The 22,833-nt window shown below is 39.3% G+C and overlaps 2 protein-coding genes across 3 annotated transcripts in view; one reads left to right on the forward strand and one right to left on the reverse strand.

Moving 5' to 3' along the window:
* Positions 1 to 94: 94 nt before the first annotated feature.
* TDG (thymine DNA glycosylase) lies at positions 95 to 20,951 on the forward strand. Of its 2 annotated transcripts, none has more exons than XM_061417118.1 (10): positions 95 to 292; positions 9,952 to 10,094; positions 12,040 to 12,284; positions 13,184 to 13,253; positions 14,657 to 14,792; positions 14,997 to 15,079; positions 15,160 to 15,254; positions 17,644 to 17,815; positions 18,233 to 18,358; positions 18,994 to 20,951. In XM_061417118.1, the coding sequence occupies exons 1-10, from the start codon at positions 129 to 131 to the stop codon at positions 19,122 to 19,124; spliced, it is 1,365 nt and encodes a 454-aa protein (XP_061273102.1). In that variant the 5' UTR covers positions 95 to 128; the 3' UTR covers positions 19,125 to 20,951. The 2 variants fall into 2 exon arrangements, with proteins under 2 accessions (XP_061273102.1, XP_061273103.1); XM_061417119.1 differs by lacking the exon at positions 95 to 292 and adding an exon at positions 5,447 to 5,738.
* A 564-nt stretch (positions 20,952 to 21,515) lies between these two features.
* GLT8D2 (glycosyltransferase 8 domain containing 2) overlaps positions 21,516 to 22,833 on the reverse strand; it is a 42,567-nt gene continuing 41,249 nt past the window's right edge. The window contains exon 10 of the mRNA XM_061417120.1: positions 21,516 to 21,947. Coding sequence (XP_061273104.1) covers positions 21,775 to 21,947 — 173 coding nt within the window. The 3' untranslated portion in view covers positions 21,516 to 21,774. The remainder of the gene's footprint in view (positions 21,948 to 22,833) is intronic.

Genomic DNA, 22,833 nt, shown 5'->3' on the forward strand with positions numbered 1-22,833 from the left:
CTGGACGGCTGGGCATCACGTGATAACCACAGGGCGTGGGATTTGGCTCTGAGCAGACGGAAGGGCAGCGCTGAGGGTGGGGCTGGCCTAGTGGGGGAGGGGGAATTGGAAGCTTGGGGGAGGAGCCTATGCACCAGCCACTGTCCGAGTTCTGCCAGCAATCGAGTCCGAGTGTCTGGTTACTACCGTACCGCCATTCGTGCGCCGCGGTACTACAGAGACGCTGGGTTGCGGGCCTGAGTAGCTGCGCGCGCGAGCGGCAGCAGGGAATGGAAACAGAGAACGCGGGCAGGTAAGGCCGGGGCGGAACACCGCCCCTCCCCCCGCGCCCCTCGCCGCGGGGCAGGCCGCGGGCGCGCGCGCGCACACACGCGCACACACGCGCACGCACGCCGGGGTTCCTTAAGGCCGTGTGGTCCCTGTAGCAAGGTCCGGGCCGCGCATGCGCACTGACGGCCGGCTTAGGCCACTTTTTACCTAAGTCCTTCCAGACACCTAGCTGACATTAAAATGCGGTCGTAAGCAACCTGCAGTCTCCAATTAATGTTTCTTCCCGGATACCTTTCTCCGCTACATTTCCTTCACCCTCCATTATCATGCACAGCTGTAAGGATGAAGTGTCACATGTATCACTGTGTGTGTGTGTGTGTGTGTGTGCGCGTGCGCGTGTGTGTGTGTCGCTCAGTCGTGTCCGACTCTTTGCGACTGCCATTCCCTTCTCCAGAGGAACTTCCCAACCCAGGGATCGAACTCTGGTTTCCTGCATGGCAGGCAGGTTCTTTACCGTTTGTGCTACAGGGAAGTCTCTCTGTAGACTTTATGTATCACTCTAGGAGTTTTCATCTCAGAGTTGTAGGTTTACTGTGGCTTTCTTCCTCAACGGTGTACCTAAGGGGCACGAGGTGGATAACGTTGCCATTCTAGAGCTCTTGAATTCTTAAACTAGGAATAACAGTTCCAATAAGTTGTCTAAAATTGTGTTCTAGTGGTCTTGGGGACGATCTTAAGTGTTTACTTGTCATGTGCCCTTTGGGGAGTGTGAGGTGCGTAGGGACTTTTGCAAAAGCAGAGATTTCGAAATTGGAACCTCTGATGGAAAGCCAAATGAAAAACTAAGAATAAAGGGAAAAAAAGTTTACATCAGAATACAATACTGTTAGACCTCATTAAGAATTATCCTGATTTGGGGCTCTAAACTTGGGGAAGACACTGAAGTTCTCTGGGCCTGTTGATGTCTGTAAAATAGGGCGTCTGTGGAATCTGGTTCTGACATGCTGTGAGTCAGTGTTAGGTGGAAGGGAAGTGCTTTAGTAACCAACAGAGATTGTCTTAGAGTTTAGGGAAGGAGATAAAGTGCAGACTTCATCCTGACATGAATCAAATCCTGAAATAAAGAACTCCATTTCTTTCCCTAAAGAACTTTACAAATAAAACTTGTGGAAATCTCTCCTGTCTTTATAATCTTCATTCAGATCAGAATTGAAACCTGGGTAAACGCCTACCATCAAATAGATTGCAGTCATCTCTCTTATATCCATAGATTTGTTCCAGGCCATTCGGAGACACCAAAATCTGTATGCTCAAGTACCTTAAAAAAAATGGCAGAGTCCAGTTGGCCATTGTGTAGGTTCTAGAATGCACACGGGGAGTGTCTTACAGCAAAGTAATAGGTTTCTCTGGTACAATGTTTAACTCAAAACTGTCTGACTTCTATTTGGTCTTAACTGAATCCATTGGGTTATAGACCATTTTTTATTCTGACTTAATATTTTCACTTTGGGAAGTATGGGTAACTCTGTGTTAATACTCTAAGGAGTATTTTGTTGGGGATTCTGAAATGACTTAGGCCCCTGGTAATCCTGAGAAAGTAGTGCTTTGTCATCCTTGACTTTGTGCTCATCATGGAATGTTTGGTATAGTTAATTTCCTTTTTATTTTGGAAGAAATTAATTTCAAAAAACTACATCTTACAGATGTAGACCCTTTTTTTTTAAGAATGAGAAGAGAGTTCAAGAGTCTTAAAAAGTACTAACAAGAGAGAAGAAAAGGAAGAAGAGGACCTGTGTATGTTTCTAATGAGCTCAAGCATGAAAAAGAGATTTACCAGAGATGGGAAGTAGGATGCTGAATCAATAACTGGAAAGGTGTGAAACAGACCACTGAGAATACAGACAGGAACGATTAACCTTCAAATGAGATTGGAACTTTCTAGAAATGCTAAAGAGACTAAGACTCTTCATTAGTGTAGAGGTTTGGGTTTTCTTCCTAGTTCACTGACATGTTATTAGATGACAGAAAACATAAGCACTTAGTTCTGATTTTGATTTTTCTTTTCATGTTAAGAAAATTGAATGTAGATGGAAAATGGCAAATGGATGTCTGTAAGAGAGATGTAAACCTCAAGATCAATGAGGGCATTTAAGAGAAGTTTCAGCTGCTCTAGCAGAAATCATGTTTCCTGGCCCAAATCAGTTGTATTTCAAGTGAGAGACAAGATTACAACATTCTTTAAGAATCTGCAGAAAACAGCGGAGGGGCCTTAAGCCCAAATATAAACACATGGGTCCCTTTTATTTTCCAAAAGTAGACTCTACCATGGAATTTATTGACTTTGAACCTTAGTAAAATTTTTATTTCTCAGTGGTTATTGAGCATATTTAAAAGGATACTGATCATTAGGCAAAAATGTGAGTTGAATAAAGCAAGACCTACCCAGCTAGGTTCTTTCCCCTTTTGATAATGATACTAGGTTAGATAGCATCAGAAGGAGATGACAGGAGTACCTAAAATATTTCATCATCTCCTGTTTCCTCCGTTTTTGTTATGACAAATGTATTATATACCAGGCACTGTTTGGGGATTTTGTTTGCTTTTTTGTTTTGGGTCACATGGCTTATGGGATCTTAGTTCCCCAGCCTTTGCCATCGGCAGTTGAAGCTGAGTTCAAACCACTGGACCACCAGGGAATTCCCTACCAGTCTCTGTTTTAAGTGTTCTATATGTGTTAACTAATTTAATCCTCAAAATCAATAAATTAGGTGCTTTTCTTCCTATTTTACAGATGTGGAAGCGAGAATGTGAAAAGATTAAGGAACCTGCCTACAGGGTTAGTTAGTGGCAGACCTGAAGTTTGAATCCAGGCAGTGTAACTTCAAAGTCTAATTCCACTGCCTCTTGTGGGAAGATGAGGATGGGATGGTGGTGGTCATATTCAGTTCAGTTCAGTCACTCAGTCGTGTCCAACCCTTTGCGACCCCATGAACTGCAGCATACCAGGCCTCCCTGTCCATTACCAACTCCCAGAGTTCACCCAAACCCATGTCCATTGAGTCGGTGATGCCATCCAACCATCTCATTCTCTGTCATCTTCTCCTCCTGCCCTCCACCTTTCCCAGCATCAGGATCTTTTCAGATGAGTCAGCTGTTCGCATCAGGTGGCCAAAATATTGGAGTTTCAGCTTCAACATCAGTCCTTCCAATGAACACCCAGGACTGATCTCCTTTAGGATGAACTGGTTGGATCTCCTTGCAGTCCAAGGGACTCTCAAGAGTCTTCTCCAACACCACAGTTCAAAAGCATCAATTCTTCGGTGCTCAGCTTTCTTTATAGTCCAACTCTCACATCCATACATGACTATTGGAAAAACCATAGCCTTGACTAGATGGTCCTTTGTTGACAAAGTAATGTCTCTCTGCTTTTTAATATGCTGTCTAGGTTGGTCATAACTTTCCTTCCAAGGAGTTAGCATCTTTTAATTTCATGGCTGCAATCACAATCTGCAGTGATTTTGGAGCCCCAAAAATAAAGTCAGCCACTGTTTCCACTGTTTCCCCATCTATTTCCCATGAAGTGATGGGACCAGATGCCATGATCTTCATTTTCTGAATGTTGAGCTTTAAGCCAACTTTTTCACTCTCCTCTTTCACTTTCATCAAGAGGCTTTTTAGTTCCTCTTCCCTTTCTGCCATAAGGGTGGTGTCATCTGCATATCTGAGGTTATTGATATTTCTCCCAGCAATCTTGACTCCAACTTGTGCTTCTTCCAGCCCAGCATTTCTCATGATGTACTCTGCATAGAAGTTAAATAAGCAGGGTGACAATATACAGCCTTGAAGTACTCCTTTTCCTATTTGGAACCAGTCTGTTGTTCCATGTCCAGTTCCAACTGTTGCTTCCTGACCTGCATACAGGTTTCTCAAGAGGCAGGTCAGGTGGTCTGATATGCCTGTCTCTTTCAAAATTTTCTACAGTTTATTGTGATCCACACAGTCAAAGGCTTTGGCATAGTCAATAAAGCATAAATAGATGTTTTTCTGGAACTCTCTTGCTTTTTCAATGATCCAGCACATGTTGGCAATAGTGGTCATATGGGGTGAAATCAAAACTGCTTTACTACTGAGAATCAAAGGCAGACGGAAGAGAGGTCTATACTGATGTGCCATGTAGTCCTCCTACCCCAGCTTTTCACAGTTTAACAGCTTTGAGGTGGTAATGGCATGCTGATAAAATATTTGAGTGACCCAACTCTGGGAGGGGTTTCTGGAATTGATAGACTGAGTCAGAATCCAGGTTAGTCCCAACTGACTAGAATGTGAAGCATCTTTTAGTGTGAGATGAGGGAGCAGCAATGAAGGGCAGTTTTCACTGATGATAAACTCAGTACGAATCAACAGTATAATGTGGGTGCCAGGAAAGCTAATGTAATGGATTTTGTTATGTGTCTCCAGAATGAAGAATTTGATCACTCTGCTCAGTTTCAGGTCAATGAGGCTATGGAGCATTTTTATTTTATCTTAAGCTCCAGAAAAATGATCATATAGTGAGGAAACTTGAAATTATGCTGTATGCAGAAGAGTTCAATAAATTGGGGGTTCTGGCTTGTTCTGTTTTTAAGTCCACAGTATCTAAATAGACTCTGCACAGCAAGTACCCCGTAATGCATGGTGAATGCACACATTCCCACTTAGCAATATTGAATGTAGACTTTAGATATTTTAGTTCAGTTCAGTCGCTCAGTCATGTCTGACTCTTTGCAACCCCATGGGCTGCAGCGCACCAGGCTTCCCTGTCCATCACCAAGTCCCAGAGTTTACTCAAACTCATTGAGTCAGTGATGCCATCCAACCATCTCATCCTCTGTCGTCCCCTTCTCCTCCCCCCTTCAATCTTTCTCAGCATCAGGGTCTTTTCCAGGGAGTCAGTTCTTTGCATCAGGTGGCCAAAGTATTGGATTTTCAGCTTCAGCATCAGTCCTTCCAGTGAATATTCTGGGCTGATTTCCTTTAGGATGGACTGATTGGATCTCCTTGCAGTCCAAGGGACTCTCAAGAGTCTTCTCCAACACCACAGTTCAAAAGCATCAATTCTTTGGCTCTCAGCTTTGTAGTCTTTTAGATAGCTAGGATAGTATTTCATCATAATTTATGTAATAGTCCCTTTTGGTTGAGCAGTTAGTTTATTCAACATTGATATTTTGTAAGTGTTCAGTGTTTATATGCTTGTTTAAATGAAGGTAATAAAATGTTGCTGTGTTGTTTGTGTCTATCCAGAATTCTTATGTTGAAACCTCTAAGCCCCAGTGTGAACATTGGGAGATGGGGTCTTTTGGAGGTGATGAGGCCATGAGGCCCAAGCCCACCTAAACGGGAGTAGTGAAAGAGGTCCCAGAGAGACCCCTCACCCCTTCTGCCATGTGAGGACACAGCAAGAAGGCAACCTAAAATGAGCCAGAAAGCAGGTACTCTCCAGACACTGAGTCTGCCAGCACTTTGAACTTGAACTTTCCAACCCCCAGAACTGTGAGACACAGATATTTGTTGTTTATAAGCCACTCAATCTGTGGTGTTTTGTATAGCAACCTGAAGGGACTAAGACAAATATATTTAGGGAAAAAGCAACTTACATCTTTTTTTTTAATTTCATTATACATTAAAAATAAATTTTATTATTTTAACCAGCTTTAAATGTTCAATTTAATGACTTTTATTATTTTTTTAAAATATAAACTTATTTTGATTGGAGGTTAATTACTTTACAATATTGTGTTGGTTTTGCCATACATCAACATAAATCTGCCACGGGTATACACGTATTCCCCATCCTGAACCCCCCTCCCACCTCCCTTCCCATTGAACTTACATCTTCAACTTACATCTTTAGAACAGTGGAAAATGACTGAGGATTAAAGAAGTTACTCATCTTAGAGAAACCTCCAAGTGTTAAGTTTTTGAAATACAGCAAAATCCAAATAACTGGACTCCTTACTTAATCGACTGTGTGTGTTTGTATGTGTGTTTGTGTGTATTTTGAGAAAGACAGTTCAAAAATGCACAGTTCATCAAATTTCAGACAGTGGTAGAAAACCAGTCCTTTGAGCACTGTTCAAGTGAAGAGGGTGTTCTGTGGAGGCTAGGAGAGAGTAGAGGGTTAACTGCAGGCAAAGGGGAGAGGTGCAAAACCATCATCCTGAGGACAGACATAGATGATAAGGGGACAAAAGTCAACAGGGAAGTAAAATCATTTGTCATGCTCTTGAGTTGGATATCAGGGAATTAGAGAAAATTACAATGTTTCAGGGCCTCTTCTGAGTCTGGACAGATTTGGTCCTATTTCCTGCACTTTCTCCTTATATGTGGAAATCACAGAAATCTCCCCCTCATTTTCATGGGGAGGGAAGGGAGGTCCTGAGAGGGTGAATGGCTTAACTAACTGCGCCTCTTCTGCTGTCTCTCACACAGAGAAAGTATTGTTATAAACACTGCAGAATTCTGATACGAAGGGGCAGTTATCCTATGTTTATATACACAGCAAATGTATTTAGGAATTATATCCACATTAAGTTTGAAATAGGTTCATGCTGCTTCCAAACTTAACCTTTATCAGATAATAGGAATGAAATTATCCAGAATTGCAGTTCATGAAGGTTTTCGTACATGTGGAATGCCGTCTTCTGCCAAGTAGTAAGAATGTTGTAGGCCACCCTCTTTCCTTTTGTTCCAGCTATTGTTAGGAAGCTGTGAAGATGATCAAGCTAAATCAAATGCTCAGAAAGAGTCTATTTCCTCAGAACTTACACATTCTATTATCCATAGTCTTCTCTATTTCCTTTCTAATTCATCTTATGATAAAGTGCCAGGGATAATTTTAGAACAATTGAGGGACACATCTATATTATAGACAAGTTTCTGAATTTTTTTTTTCTAAATTGATACACATCTCTAAAATAAGACCGCATTTTCTCTTATTTTTTTACTTTTTTGTCAGCCAGTTGACATCTAAAACTTCGATTTTCAGTTTTTGAACCTTAGAATTTAATGATCTGATAGTATGCTAACGGAGCCACATTTTGGACATTTTTTAAGTTCACAACCCTTTTGTAATGTGAACGTTGTTTCCCTGATTTATATATTTTGCTGCTGCTGCTGCTGCTGCTGCTGCTGCTAAGTCGCTTCAGTCATGTCCGACTCCGTGCAACCCCATAGACAGCAGCCCACCAGGCCCTGCCGTCCCTGGGATTCTCCAGGCAAGAACACTGGAGTGGGTTGCCATTTCCTTCTCCAGTGCATGAAATTGAAAAGTGAAAGTGAAGTCGCTCAGTCGTGTCCGACTCTTAGCGACCCCATGGACTGCCGCCTACCAGGCTCCTCCGTCCATGGGATTTTCCAGGCAAGAGTACTGGAGTGGATTGCCATTGCCTTCTCTGTTATATATTTTAGTAGTGGATTTTTGTGAAGTACTCAAAATGGGACAGATGGGTGAAACTCAGAGCCGTAACAGTAAACATGGGGGAGAGTGAGACGCCGTCCTGATGACGCTGTGACAAGCTAAGAACAGACCTTCCCACACGCTTTTGGCCACTCACTCACCATGACCACAGGAGTGTTCTTTTATATATTCAAGCTGAATGGGGCTCTTGGCGTCTCAGGACCCTGTTACTGGCCACAATCAAAAATCACGTTATATCTTACTAGAATTTCCAGAGGGCAGCCACACGAGATCGCTCGACTAACTCAGCTGTATCTAGCTCCTCATTAGAATATCTGAGTCTTTAACATGGAACAACTGGTTCATCCAAAAGTGCTGTGAGTGTTACTAAAGAAAAGTGTGAACAAAAAGGACATTTGACTTCGTGCCAGGCAAGGTTTAAGCCCTTCGCTTCTTTTTAATTTTACATCTTAATTTCTAGTCCTTTCCTACATGCTTTCTCTACATGCAGCCTTGGCTCACAATGCCGTTTTATGTTCTTTTCCACTTTATATTAAACATTCTCTGTGCTTTTAAATATTAATAAACTTAATTTTTGTAACTGCATAGTATTCTCATGTTGATGTTCTGTAGTGTACTAAATCACCGTATTGTCTTTATTTTTTGTATAAATCGAAAACTATATTTAAGGAAATAAAACTCTTTTAAGATAGTTTAATATCGTTCTCACTAATTCTTCACCTTTTCTTTACCATCTTACCCCTTAGAGATAGCTTGAAGCTAAAATGCTTCTCCAGTGGTTTGTCCCTTGAGTTTGGGCCCCAGTCTTTCTTTCAGTATCCAGTGCTCTAGCCTGGCTACTCTGCCAACATTCTGTGACCCTGTGTCTGCATGGGCCATTTAAGTTCCTTCTGGAAATGTTTTGGTTTGCCTTTTTAAAAAAACAAAAAGCATTTTATTAAGATATGATTTACATGTTGTGAAGCTCACCCGTTTACAATGTACTAGTTTGCCTTTTTTTTTTTAAGTTCGCCTTTTTAACCTCTGCTTTCTGAGCACCCTGTTTTCTTTCTCCACACATTACAGGAAGAGAAAGCCATTAAGTAGAGTAGCTTGTCAGAGAAAACATGGCTTTTCTCTGCAAATGGTAAACGTCGTTACTCATTTTATTTCCTAGTGCTTTTCTTCCTTCTGCATGTTTAATGGCATTTTTTGGCATCAGCTGTCACTCGAGTTTCATAAAACGTGTGTTTACTTCCCTAGCTCTGTGCTGATAGCAACAGCTTGCAGTAGTAATTTATAGCCCCCAGAAATACTTTTTGGCAGTATTGTGAAGGCCTGTGTTCCTTACACTGAACAAAACACTTTAAACAGCATTTAAATTGTGTTCAGAAGAGAAGTTTAGAGTGGTCTTTCCCATAAATTCACAGATATTTATAGAAAGATATATTTCTAACCCTCATTTAATGGCAAAAAATCCAGCGACCATTAAAAAACAGATGGGGGGGTAGGATGGGGAGATGGTGGTCAAAGGGCACAAAGCTCAAGTTATAAGATTGACAGGTTCTGGGGATCTAGAATGTACAGCGTGGTGATTCTAGCCGATGATCCTGAGGGATGCACTTGAAAGCTGCTGAGAGAGCAGATTTGAAACGTTCTCACCACAAAAAAGAAATGGTAATTAGATGCCCTGGTGGAAGTGTTGGCTAAGGCTTTGGTGGTGATCATTTTGTAGTATATGTGTGTCAGGTCAGCACTGTTGTACACATTAAACCTAAACAATGTTGCAACGTATCAAGTATATCTCAATAAAGCTGAACATAAAAAGGTTACATTGCAGAGGATTTCTGTGACAAGAGAATTAGATACTGAAGGTAGGAATACAAATTATTTTTGTGGATATTTCAACTCTGTATGGGTTCGTGGCCTTTCAGCTCTGCCGGAAAATTCCCATAATCTCATTTCAGGGAAAGTATAGGCTTGCCTAACAGGCCTGGTAAGTTTTACTGATGACACATCAGTGTGTAAGAGTTCATTACAGTTGGTTGGTAGGCACCAGGTGAAGACTGGGTAAACGTATATAGGGGGATAGATCTTCCGCCTCTCTTTGCTCCTCTTGTCAACTCTAAATAAATTCTATAATCTGGTTAGAAATGATTGAATCCTGGGGGTTTTTAAGAGCAGATCATTTAAACTTACATTTGGGTAATTTTGTCTTCCTGTCTTATCCTTAATTGTTCTTTCAGCTATTCTCTTCAGCAAGCTCAAGCTTTTTATACATTTCCATTCCAACAAATGATGACTGAAGCTCCTGACATGGCAGTTATAAACGCACAAGAAATGCCAGCCGAAGTTCCCGCCCCAGCACCTGCTCAGGAACCCACACGAGGTAGTTTTCGCCAGGATAGTTTGGAAAATTGCCATGGCATCAGCCAACTTATTTAAGAAAGGGTTTAATGATGAATTTTAACTCTGTTTTTGTGTTAAAAAATTTAATCTACTTTTTAAGTACTTACTAGGTTTCAGGCACTCTGATAGGTTTGGTGGTATAAAAGAACATCGCTTCTGCCCTCAAATCATCTCATAGGAGAAAATAAAAGTGAATGTGAAACTCCTCAGCACTCCAAGTGGTGAAGAGGAATACAGGATGCTGTGGGGCTGGCACCTAACTCGGACTGAGGCTCAGAGGCAGCTTCATGGAGCTCTGAAGTTCAAGGGTGAGGGAGCAGTACAGGAAGAATGGGAGGAGGAAAGTTCCAGGCTGAGGGAGTGGCATGCATCAAACTATAGACGTGAGGAAGCATGACATGGTTGAAAAACCTAATTCTCTGTCATTGGAGACTGGAGTGGAGCAAAGAAGTAGTGAGAGAAGAGTCTAGATAGGGGCAAGCAAGGCTTGTTTAACCTAAAGAATGTGTGTTCTATTCTGAAGGCAATAGGAAGCTATAGACAGAATGGAAACAGAGAGTGACTTAATAAATAGACTGACATTTGAATATTCTAGAGAATAGACTGTAACAGAGAAATGTAAAATATATATCTAAAAATGTAAATAAAATAAGATGGTAGAGAGCAGGGCAGAACTTGGAGGTATGGCCATGTTAATGGATTTCATGCAGGGGGATGAGGAAGATAGAGGAGTCTAGAAGTCACTCCCAGGCAGTTGGAAGAAGGAGGTACCATTCACCAAGACAGAGAGTTAGAAGAGAAGGACAGATTAAGCAGTGGATGGTGGGGAGAGGGTAATGATTTCCCCCGTGCATCAGTGTGGTGTGAGGAGAGTGCTGAGTTTCCGTTTATGGTTGCAGAGCACGTGTAAGTCCACTGCGTTGAAGGTCCCCCTGCCTTCAACTCCTCTGTTTTTCTGGGCAGGAAGCACTAGGACAGCTACAAGCTGATGGAGGTGGATCCCTTGGCACAGGCAGTGGCTGAAGCAATGTGAACAGAAAAGAGGATGGATGGAAGGCTCAGATGAGAAAACGCCAAATAATAGCGGAATAGGGTGGGGGCCTGAGAGATGAAGAGCCGTATTAGGGGAGTTGTGAGTAAAATGGCAAGGCTTCTTGTTGGATAATTTTATGTCACTGGTTCTTGTCCACGGGTAATTTTCCCCTGAGGGGCTTATGGCATTGTCTGGAGACACTTGGTCATCATGACTGGCAGGATGCTGCTGGCATCTAGTGAGTAGAGGCCACTGTTGCTAAATTATTCCACCTAAGATGTCAGCAGGGCCAGGGTTGACAAACTGTTTAAGATCCTGAGATCAGAGTCCTAGTCTTACCTTTAGACAAACACTGCCAGCCCAGAGAGTTCATCCCTGGCATCTCTCAATTCACCTCCTCGACTGTGTGAAGAACAGAGTATACACTCAGTTCAGGGGAAAGAAGCCCGCAAACCATTTGAAGTTTTCTTCTCATGGAAATTACAGGGAAGCTGAGTTAAAATGTTTCTGCTCCTCCCTGTTTTTCTATTTGTTCTTTCATTTGTTCATTTAGTTATTTATGTATTTACATTTAGAATTCTTATAAATGGTATGTAGCTACTTTGTGTCCCTGGAGAAGCCATGATGCCAGGTAAGAGTGTATGGAAAATCAATCTGTGATTGTTAAGGATCTCTCATCCCAAGAACTGCCAGCAGAGGAAGGAAGGTGGGGTTGGGACCACAAAGACCCAGTTCTCCGGTGACGGAAGGGGGAGACGTTACAGAGGAGAGTGATGTCATGAAATAGAAGAGAAAGCTAAGGATGTTGATGGGTGACTTTTCTGGGAAAGCTGCATAAAGTTTGTAAGTTAAGGTTTTCTGCAGCTATATCCTGGAAATCATTGTGTTTCAGAGACTCCTCCAAAAGGAAGGAAAAGAAAACCCAGAACAACAGAACCAAAAACGCCAGTGGAGCCCCCAGAACCTGCTGAGGCCAAAAAATCTGGCAAGTCCACAAAGTCAAAAGAAAAGCAAGAAAAAATTACAGACACATTTAAAGTGAAAAGAAAAGTGGACCGTTTCAATGGTGTTTCAGAAGCTGAACTTCTGACCAAGACTCTACCAGACATTTTGACCTTCAATCTGGACATTGTAATTGTAAGGATTTTGTCCTCCTTTGGGTTTATAAGTAGCATTGGTGGATTAACGTAACTTAACCATATCCTTGCAAAAAGCATTTTGCTGAAAAGAACCGTTTCTGAGAATCCTTATGGTGGTAAATGGTGTCACCTTCTTCAGGTTGTATCATATGGGTGTGTTTAAGATGGTGGGCTCTAGGGCAAGGCTGTCTGGTTTCAGATGTTGCTATGTGGGTGTATGACCATGGACAAGCTTTAGCCTTCCTGAACACTTAATTTGCTCGTTGATGAAGCAGGTGTGATGATAGGATGGAGTGGGTCCTCTGGCAATTACACAAAATGATCCACATGAATCACTTAGGTTGCATGACACTGTGGTTTCTCCATGAATGATAACACTGATTCTGAACTTTGATTTTTGTCAGTAACTGTAGGAAACATCAGCATGTAGACAACTATGTAGGTGATGTAGAGTCAGCTGCTTTTCGGGAACTGAGAAACAGACTTAAGCTGGACATGAGCTCTGGTTGATTGATTGTTCCAGGACAGTTGGGAGTGAGGGTGCTGGGGATATAAGGGACTCAAACTGATTTTTGAAAGCAACAGCAAGGAGTTCCCCACTGGTCTCGTGGTTAGGATTCCAGGCCTTCACTATCAGGGCCCAGGGTTAGTCTCTGGTCAGGGAACATTCCCCAAGCCACACAACGCAGCCACAAAGGAAAAAAAAAAAGCAAAACTTTAATATAAAGGAAATCTCTTTCCTCAAAATGGAATGCTTTGTTCAGGTCAAGAGTAGATGATAAAGCTTATGATGCTGGATTAAATTTTTATTTTAATCAATTCACCACTCCTCCACAGAAGCCCTAAGACATAAGCCTACTTTTCAAGACTAAAATATATAAACATTTTGTTTTGTAGATTGGCATAAATCCAGGACTGATGGCTGCTTACAAAGGGCATCACTACCCTGGGCCTGGAAACCATTTTTGTAAGTGCTTAACCTTCTTTTACTATTTTACTTTTAAACTAGATGTCCTTGTTAATAGTTTGGGTTTGTCTGTTTGTTTTTTTTAAACCAAAATATGTTTTTAAAAAGAAACTGGTTGAGTAAGTATACATATATCTTTTCAATGTGTGTGTACAAAAAAATGAAAGGTGTGAAATCCTCTGACACTTAACATTTTGGTTTATAAGAGTGGAGGGATATGGAAAGGAATACTTTCTCTTTTGTTTGTTTTCAGTGAGTTTTACTATCTTTTTTTAAAACAATTTTTTCTTTTCTTGGTTGTTATCTACAGAATATTAACAGTAATCATGCCAATGCAGACACAAAACTTAATACCTTTCCAGAGTTCTACTCATCTTATTAATTAGGAGAAATGAAATACATTGGCCATCAAGTTGTAGTAGTTAAGAAATGCTCTGATTGTAGACATTCTCTATGGATAATTTCCATCAGGCAGAAATTAATATTTAAGACCCTCATACTTTTAGAGTGAGCTTTAAAACCAAGTATAACTCCTGTTGTATTATCTTATATATAAATCATCTTATGCGATTTATGGGGTCGCAAAGAGTAGGACACGACTGAGTGACTGATCTGATCTGATCTGAACAGACAATCAGGAGTGCAACAGATTATCAGGAAACACTAGCTGATTATCTTAGTGCAGCATTTAAAAACTTCTAGGACAGGGGACTTCCCTGGCAGTCCAGTGATTCAGCACTTACACTGCAGGGGCCATAGGTTCAGTCCATGGTCAGGGAACTAAGATCCTACATGTATGCAGTGCAGCCAAGAAAAAAGAAAAGAAAAACACTTTTAGGACAAATGATAGTAATATATTTTTAGAACTAATAACATGTTGTCTCCATTATTTGCAAAAAAAAATTTCTAGAGATATTTCACTTTTTATTTTCTCCTCTGTCAGTATGTCTGAAGCCCTGAGTCACTGGTGTATATTTCATCTGTTTGGGGTTTTCCAGGGGCAGGTGGTGTTACTTCCAGTTGTTAAAAAGCTAAACAATTTCAGAGTTTACTACGCTGCCTGGCTGTATACTCAACAAGCGTTTCCTTCGACCCCCTATTAAAAAGAGATAAATAATAGTGATATCTCATATCTCATATGAGATCATCATATGAGATCATCATATCTCATATCTCATATGATGATTAAATGAAATAATCCATATGAAGGACTTAGCATAGTACCCAGCACATAAAACTGCTTGGTATGGTATTTGACCTGTGTTATAATTTTTTAAATATACTAAATCTTTTTTCTTTTTTTTTAATTTCGAGAATAGACCCACATAATTCATGAGGCAGAAAAACCTTTGACTTACAGAAATAAACTGAACTTTTTCTAAATTAAACTCTCTTGTTCACAGGGAAGTGCCTATTTATGTCAGGGCTGAGTGAGGTCCAACTGAGTCACATGGATGATCACACTCTACCAGGGAAATATGGTATTGGATTTACCAATATGGTGGAAAGGACAACACCAGGCAGCAAGGATCTTTCCAGGTGATTATGGAACATTCGGTTTGATAGGTTGGTACCTTGGCCATACTTGTGCTGTACACACTCCAGGAGCATGCTAGGTATCTAACTAGTTCAAGCTGAGGATAGCAGTTTTATGATTTGCTCTTTTATTGAAAGCTGTCTGAATTTAGCACATTATAAATACTGCCATATTTATATTTTGACTACTTTTTAATTCAATTTTAGTAAAGAATTTCGTGAAGGAGGACGTATTCTAGTGCAGAAATTACAGAAATATCAGCCACGAATAGCAGTGTTTAATGGAAAATGTAAGATTTACTTTTAAATTTTATCTTTTTTCTTTGATTAACATTATGGGCAATGTAAATATATTTGTATTTCATTTTAGGTATTTACGAAATTTTTAGTAAGGAAGTTTTTGGCGTAAAGGTTAAGAACTTAGAATTTGGACTTCAACCCCATAAGATCCCAGATACAGAAACTGTAAGTCCTTAAAACTGCATTTGTAAATCAGATAAATACAAATTTTTCTAGCTGGTTTTCCCTTTTTATTTGTTCTGTCCAATTGTAATTTTTGCCATTAAAAAAAAAAAAGCACTGTATTTTGTGGAATAATATCTGCATAGTAACTTGAACTAATAGTTGCAGATTAATTCAGATACTTTTACAGTTACATTAGAAAAAGAAACATTTGTCAGGTAAATGCCTTTATAACATTACATTAGTTACATTATTTGGCCAAAATATTGAGAGGAGGTTGCTCACATGCTGCATTCAAAATACATTTAACAGGATGTTCTTGCCAAATGCCAGTAGGTTAGCCCTTATTCAGTTGTGAAACACACATGTAAATATAGACACAGTCCTGATCAGTGAAGCTGCTTATCACCCTTTGTTGGTGTATCTTGGCCCAGTCTCACATTAGAGCCATAAAAACAGAACAGTCCAGTCGCAGACAGGCATCCTGCCAACCTGACTGGCATTTGGTGCTGTTGGCCTTAAACATAAGGGCATCATACAATAACACATTGGTTTTAAAACTCTATATAAATTTCTGTGGACTTTCTGCAGACATTTGGTTCAAATTTTGCTTCTTAAATATAGTTTTAAGTTTTGTTTACAACTTCTGAAATAAAAATACACACACACAGACTTCTGTGCTGTAGATGATTTTTTAAATGATAAGCCAATGTGCCAACAAGTTTCTGTGGAGACCTCGGAATACAGTTTCTGCCGCCAGTATATATTTTAACTTCGTTTGTAATTTCTTCTGTTTTTAACTAGTAAATGTGTAATTGATAAAGTAGGTTGTAGCACTGATCACTCTTTAAATAAAGGCGTACCCTTGTCTCCTTGGGTAAAATTTCAGAGATGATTCACTCCTTCCTGTAGAAAGAGCATTGTTGTCCCTGAAATGCCAGAGGAGCCTTGGTATATCTCTTGGGACGTGTGATCACAGTAGTGCAATAATAAGTGAATCGGAATCATATCGAGATAGGTAGCTTTGGCTCCTACAATGAATCATCTATGAGTGCATTTGTCTTATAAAATTTACTCTTTATCATGAAATATTCATAGGTATTGATGATGTTAGTGATCCAGCTTTGAAAAACATCTGCTTTTTCAAGTTTCTGGATCACTTTAATTGAAGGCTGTCTTGAGATGGGAAAAATGTGCTATTACAAAAACCTGGTAGCATTTGTACCTCTGAATCAGGCTTTTCTAAATACTGCATAAGCAAAACAAAATAAGTCAATAATGGTTTGGGGTTTTTTTCTATAATACATGGTATAGAGGCCAATTTAAAAAGTACAAAAAATTGCAACCGAAAAGTCCATGGTTGAGCAGTCTCACTCTTTTATATATAAGATATATATTTTGATATACTCTATGAAGGACAATTTGTCACCATCATCCAAAATGATAAATATCATGCTTTCTGGCTATTCCATTTCTAGAAATTTATCCAACAGTTACAGTCACATATATTCAAATTTAAATATGTACAAGGTTTTTCACTACAGTTGATAATATTAAAAGATTGGAAACAGCCTAAATGCCCATAGGTAGATGCTGGTTAAATAAATTATGAAACTACTACACAGCTATAAAAAAGGGAACTTATTCTGATGTAGAGACCTGATACAGAGTTACCTCTGAGAGACATTGTTGAGTGAAAAAGCAGGGTGCAGGACAGGGAGTACAGCATGTTACCATTTGTGTGTTTTTTTCTTTTTTTAATTTGATTCTAAATTAATGGACTATCTCTGGAACTAGCAGTGTAGATTGCCTTTGGGAAGAACTAGGTGGATAGAAACATAATTAGGAGGAAAGACTTTTCATTGTATAATTATATGCCCTTTTGTACAAACACTGAGGGGGAAAAGACTCATTGGTTTTGATTTATTGACTTTGTAATAAGTAAATATTAGAAATTTGAACTCAAACACAACTGCTGTTACTGATTTTGCATATATTGATATGTGGTAAGTATCAAGTTATTGATCCAAAGAAAAAGAAGGTTTCTAATCTCAATACAGAGAAGGCGATGGCACCCCACTCCAGTACTCTTGCCTGGAAGATCCCATGGATGGAGGAGCCTGGAAGGCTGCAGTCCATGGGGTCGCTGAGGGTCGGACACGACTGAGCGACTTCACTTTCACTTTTCACTTTCATGCATTGGAGAAGCAAATGGCAACCCACCCCAGTGTTCTTGCCTGGAGAATCCCAGGGACGGGGGAGTCTGGTGGGCTGCTGTCTCTGGGGTCGCACAGAGTCGGACACGACTGAAGTGATTTAGCAGCTAATCTCAATATGAGTGGATTCAGTAGCATTATAAGATTTCTGTAACTGTAAAATGTTATGATTCTAGCTCTGCTATGTGATGCCATCATCCAGTGCAAGATGTGCGCAGTTTCCTCGCGCCCAGGACAAAGTACATTACTACATTAAGCTGAAGGACTTAAGAGACCAGTTGAAAGGCATTGAACGAAACACAGACGTTCAAGAAGTACAATATACATTTGACCTACAGCTCGCCCAAGGTGCGTTACCGTTAATCAGTCCTGTTGTTCGCGTCATGTATATCTACCTTATAGAAAGTATGTTGTGAGTTTAAAAGCAGTAGAAAAGAAAATGATTTATTGGCAGCCAGAGTGTTCTGATAACAAGTGTTAGTCACTTATAAAATCTCCTTTTATCAAGGGCTTCCAGTCTAATATGAGTGTTCCTACACATGCTGAGAAGCCAAGCAGGAGTGTAGGTCACCTAAAATTAAACCTCATAGGCTTTTACAGTTCTTAGGAGTTTATTTTGTTAATGTTAAAAAGAGTTTAATGTGAAAGTTGTTTCCGTGGATGTGAAATTCAAGAAAAAGATTTATTCTTGATAATTGCTGAATAAGGCTATCTTCAAAATTGTTACATAAAGTCAGTTTTAAATCCCTCTTACCCTCCTCACAGAGGATGCAAAGAAGATGGCTGTGAAGGAAGAAAAATACGACCCGGGTTATGAAGCAGCGTATGGTGGTGCTTACAATGAAAACCCCTGCCTTGGTGAACCTTGCGGATTCTCTTCAAATGGGCTGGGTATGTCCCCTCCCCCTTGTTTGTTCCTTTCAAAGACTTGGTTTTGCCAGGATTCAGGGAAAGAGGGTTTTTTGTTTGTTTGTTTTAAGAGAGAGTTAATTACTGAAGAATGGGAATAGAAATACAAAAATCTATTTAGTGACTGGGGGACTTCCCTGGTAGTCCTGTGGTTAGGATATCCCCTTACAGTACAGAGGGCCTGAGTTCGAGCCCTGGTTGGGGAGCTAAGATCCCACATGCCTTGCAGCTAGGAAACCAAAATAGAAGCAATATTGTAACAAATTTAATAAAGACTTTAAAAATGGTCCACATCAAAAAAAAATCTTTAATAAGTCTATTTAGTGATTTAGAGTGAAAATTCAATGGTTATTTGATGTTCAACTACACAGGCTTTTACAGCTCATTTACTTGAAGTTACGGACTCGAAGTCCTCCTTGGTGCATTTCCCTCCTTGAATAACAAGAATTTATCAGTCCTGTATCTTAGAATAGAAATTTAAGTTGTATTCAAGAAGCTTGCTTAGCTATTTTAGTAGCAACTCTCCTATAATAGACTGTTAAAATCTTCTAATTATATCACTTAAAGCTTTTAAATAGAGTAATGTTCTTCTCCTCCCTCCCACACCCCCATCCCAGCTGCTGACAATGGAGAATCAACTTTCAGTGACATTCCGAATGGACAGTGGATGACCCAGTCGTTTACAGACCAGATCCCTTCATTTAGTAATCACTGTGGGACGCAAGAACAAGAAGGAAACCACGTTTAAGGATGGTGTTTTTCAGCCCTGCTTAAATGCTGCAGTTTTAATGCAGTTGTCAAGTGGCCCTCGGTTTGCTAGCTGAAGCATTTTATTTGTATTTTATTCGGGTGTTGTGATCAAGGTACAGTGGAGTCAACTGTACGGACCTAAGTAGTTTGGAAGGAAAAGGGGTTTTTCTGTATATGAGTTTTTATATTTGAATTAACCATCATTCCAGCTTTTTTATAAAACTGTATTTCATTTATGAAGAAATTAATTTTCTTTTGGGAGTCACTTTTAACCTGTAATTTAAAAATGCCAGAGTCTGCATCTTGACACTTGACTATGAACTGTGCATAAACTTAGATGCACCATTCTCCCTTTTCATGCCTAAGAAGGGCATGCTGCTAATAAGATTCCTGCTGGTAAAGAGGCAAGTGTGCTGATTTTCATCTGTGAGGTTAACCCTTGGTGGAGTCTCATCTGGTAGTTTTTCACAGTGTTTAATGGGCTTCCTGAGTTGTGTTCACACTCAGGCCTCCTTGCTTTACCAGTGGTGAGCATTTGTGAGGTTGTTTGCAGTAGAAATACAGAGTATGGCCTTGCAGCAGCAAGGTTAACCCAGCCTTACCTGCCAGGGCGTGAGCCCCGCCTTTGGTCCTCTCACCCCCATCTGCTGATCCTCTTGTAGGAAGAAACTATTCTGCTGAGATGGTAAGTTCCAGAGAATGCAGAAAACCTTTTAAACTTCACTACTTCATCTGTGTTTTACTTGAGAGACATAACATTTGATAGGAAGGAGACTGAACTTCTCTCTCAGTATCTACCACCATTCTAATTTTATCCTCCTTGACTTTTAGCATGTAACATAGAAATGATGAGAAATGAACTTCCAGGTTGAGTAACAAGAGGCTGGAGGTTGTTTGATAATCTTATTTAAACTGGTGCTTTATGTACATGAGATGTACTAAAATAAATAATACAGAATTTTTCTTGCTAGATAAATCAAGTAAGCCAGTAATTTTAAAACAATTATCTGCATCATTGCTGTTTGTTACTGTGGACTAAGTGAACCTCATGTCAAGGTTAGTTTGAAGTAATGTACTTTTGTGATTTTCTAATGCATATTCCATGGTGCTACAAATAGTCCTGACTACTAGGCCTGGTGGATATCAAAGCTGGGTATTCAGAAATGCCGCTTGCATTTACTCCTGATCACATCTGAATATTCTGATTTTATTCTTACCCAGGGAGCATGTTGTTTCTCAATATGAAAATATTTATGAAGTTTTTTTTTTTTCTAAAAGATTATATAGCCTGTTCTTTTTATAATAAGAGATACAAATTCTTGTGAATTTTAACATGGTTTTTAGCTGTAGCCATGATGGATTTTATTTTTCCTTTAGGTCAAGCCATGTAAAAGTCATTCATGTTATTTAAATCATGTACTGTATTGCTGTTTACATGGATGTTTTGTGCGGGTGCTTTTACGTGCCTTGCATCAGGGATTAGGAACAATTTAATTATTTTTTCATGGGATATGTAAAGCATGTAACTAGGTATTGCTTTGGTTTTTAATGATTGTAATCTTTACATAGATTTTTGTTTGTTTGTTTTTTGAGTGGAGAAAATATTCTTTAAATTATGATGGACACTCACTAGAGAATGGGTTTAAGGATTTTTCCAAGTATACAATAATGGTGTTTTTCATTAAATATGACAGACGAATAGTACATGTTGATATACACTATACATGAGAATATGAGACTCTTTCATTAAATAATATTGAAAAAGTTTTAAAATTCATTTGAAAGTCTGATTGTTTTTTACAATAAAAAATATTGAGAATGATTATCCTTAAGTTGCAGTGTTTTCTGTAGCAAGACTCTGATTTTCTTTCCCTTGTTAATCTGAGATCAGTTTACCTGCTATTATATTTAGCATGTAGAATAATAGATTATGAAAATCATTAAAAGTCTATGAATATTTTATTTTTTTAGACATTCCTGTTTTAAATAGAATATATTGTTCTACAGAAGACAATATTGGCAACTCATTAAAAAAATACCTACATGTAAAAAATACATTTAGAAATTTTTTAAATTTATGGCTGTAATTTTCATTCAGAGTTAATAAGCAAATTGCTGAAACCTAGCTGGGTTTCGGAGAAGGCAATGGCACCCCACTCCAGTACTCTTGCCTGGAAAATCCCATGGACGGAGGAGCCTGGTAGGCTGCAGTCCACGGGGTTGCTGAGGGTCAGACACAACTGAGCGACTTCACTTTCACTTTTCACTTTCCTGCATTGGAGAAGGAAATGGCAACCCACTCCAGTGTTCTTGCCTGGAGAGTTCCAGGGCGGGGGGAGCCTGGTGGGCTGCCATCTCTGGGGTCGCACAGAGTCGGACACGACTGAAGTGACTTAGCAGCAGCAGCAGCTGGGTTTATTTCTTTGCAATAATATATTTCACTCACATAATCTTCTATAATTGTCACTTATATTTAAAGAACTAAATCAATACCTATAGGGTTCAAGGTACTATTTGTACACAGTAGGGTTTTTTGTTTTTGTGGATCATTTGTATCAGGTTCTGTTCACAAAGAACAATGGTATAATAGGCTACAAATGGACAGTTCCACATATTTGTACAGGAAATATTTTAAATGTCAAGTTATATCAGCTGTTGGGGTGGTGGAGTTTAAATATCCCTGCCGGGTCAGGAACAAACCAGCTCTCCCATAAGTCATTGTGGACACTCGGGAAGTCCCACGGTTTATGTCTTCCATTCCAGTGGAGTAGTTTTGCCTCCTGCAGAAAATGCTCTGAATATCTGGTATCTGGATTCCAGCCTTGATTAGGGGACAATAATAGATTCGTTAGAAAAGTAAAATCTTATATTAAAAATTGAAGACAAGTTCATTGTTAAAAAAAAAAATGGGATAAATTGATGGGTATACAATGAAGAATTTACCCCAACCCTGATTTTCAAAGAAACAACTGTTAAAAGAGTTTCTCGTGAAATTCTTCCAGTAATGTTCTACCTGTATACCTGTGTGTGTATTTTTGTACCTTGCCTTTTTTTTCAAAGATGAATATTTTTATGATAAAAGGTACAATTCACAAAGAAAATAGACTTCATAAACCATTAGACACTTAACAACAAAGATACATAAAGCAAAAATCAGAAGAAATATAAGGGAAAAGAAAAAAATACATAATCATAGTGAGACATACTAACATTTCTCTGAGAATATTTTATCAAGTACAGAAAAAATAGCATCTTGAATGATGTCATTAATAATTTAATAGATTTCTATGTGTATATATCCTATACAAATATATTTAAAATTTTCTATCTCATACATTGTTATTAGATTTCCATAGGACTGTACCTTGCGTTTTGAAAATTACTATCTTGGAAAACTTTCCACAGCAGCACATGTGAAGTCACTGAATCATTTTTAATAATTGCATAGAATGGTATGATTATTTACTGAGTTCCTTATTGAGGACATTTAGGCTGTGTCCCTTCACAGGCAAAAGTTTTTACAAAGATTGCTAAATTGTTACAAAGATTGCTACAGTAAACAGCCTTCTATGCATGTCTATACAGATGTATCTGTAGGATAAAATCTTGTAGATGGAATTGTTAGATTGAAGGGTCTGTGTCTTTTAAATTTTGATGAGGGGTTGTCAAATTATCCCCCAAAGAATTTACGTCATTTCCCTCCTGCC

This window comes from Bos javanicus, chromosome 5 (genome assembly GCF_032452875.1).
Source record: "Bos javanicus breed banteng chromosome 5, ARS-OSU_banteng_1.0, whole genome shotgun sequence".
NCBI classification, from domain to species: domain Eukaryota; kingdom Metazoa; phylum Chordata; class Mammalia; order Artiodactyla; family Bovidae; genus Bos; species Bos javanicus.

Coding starts and splice junctions, on each gene's coding strand:
- TDG (XM_061417118.1), top strand. CDS start 129: ATGCACCAGCCACTGTCCGAGTTCTGCCAGCAATCGAGTCCGAGTGTC. Junction 12,285..13,183: donor TCAATCTGGACATTGTAATT/GTAAGGATTTTG, acceptor TTTGTTTTGTAG/ATTGGCATAAATCCAGGACT. Junction 14,793..14,996: donor GGCAGCAAGGATCTTTCCAG/GTGATTATGGAA, acceptor ATTCAATTTTAG/TAAAGAATTTCGTGAAGGAG.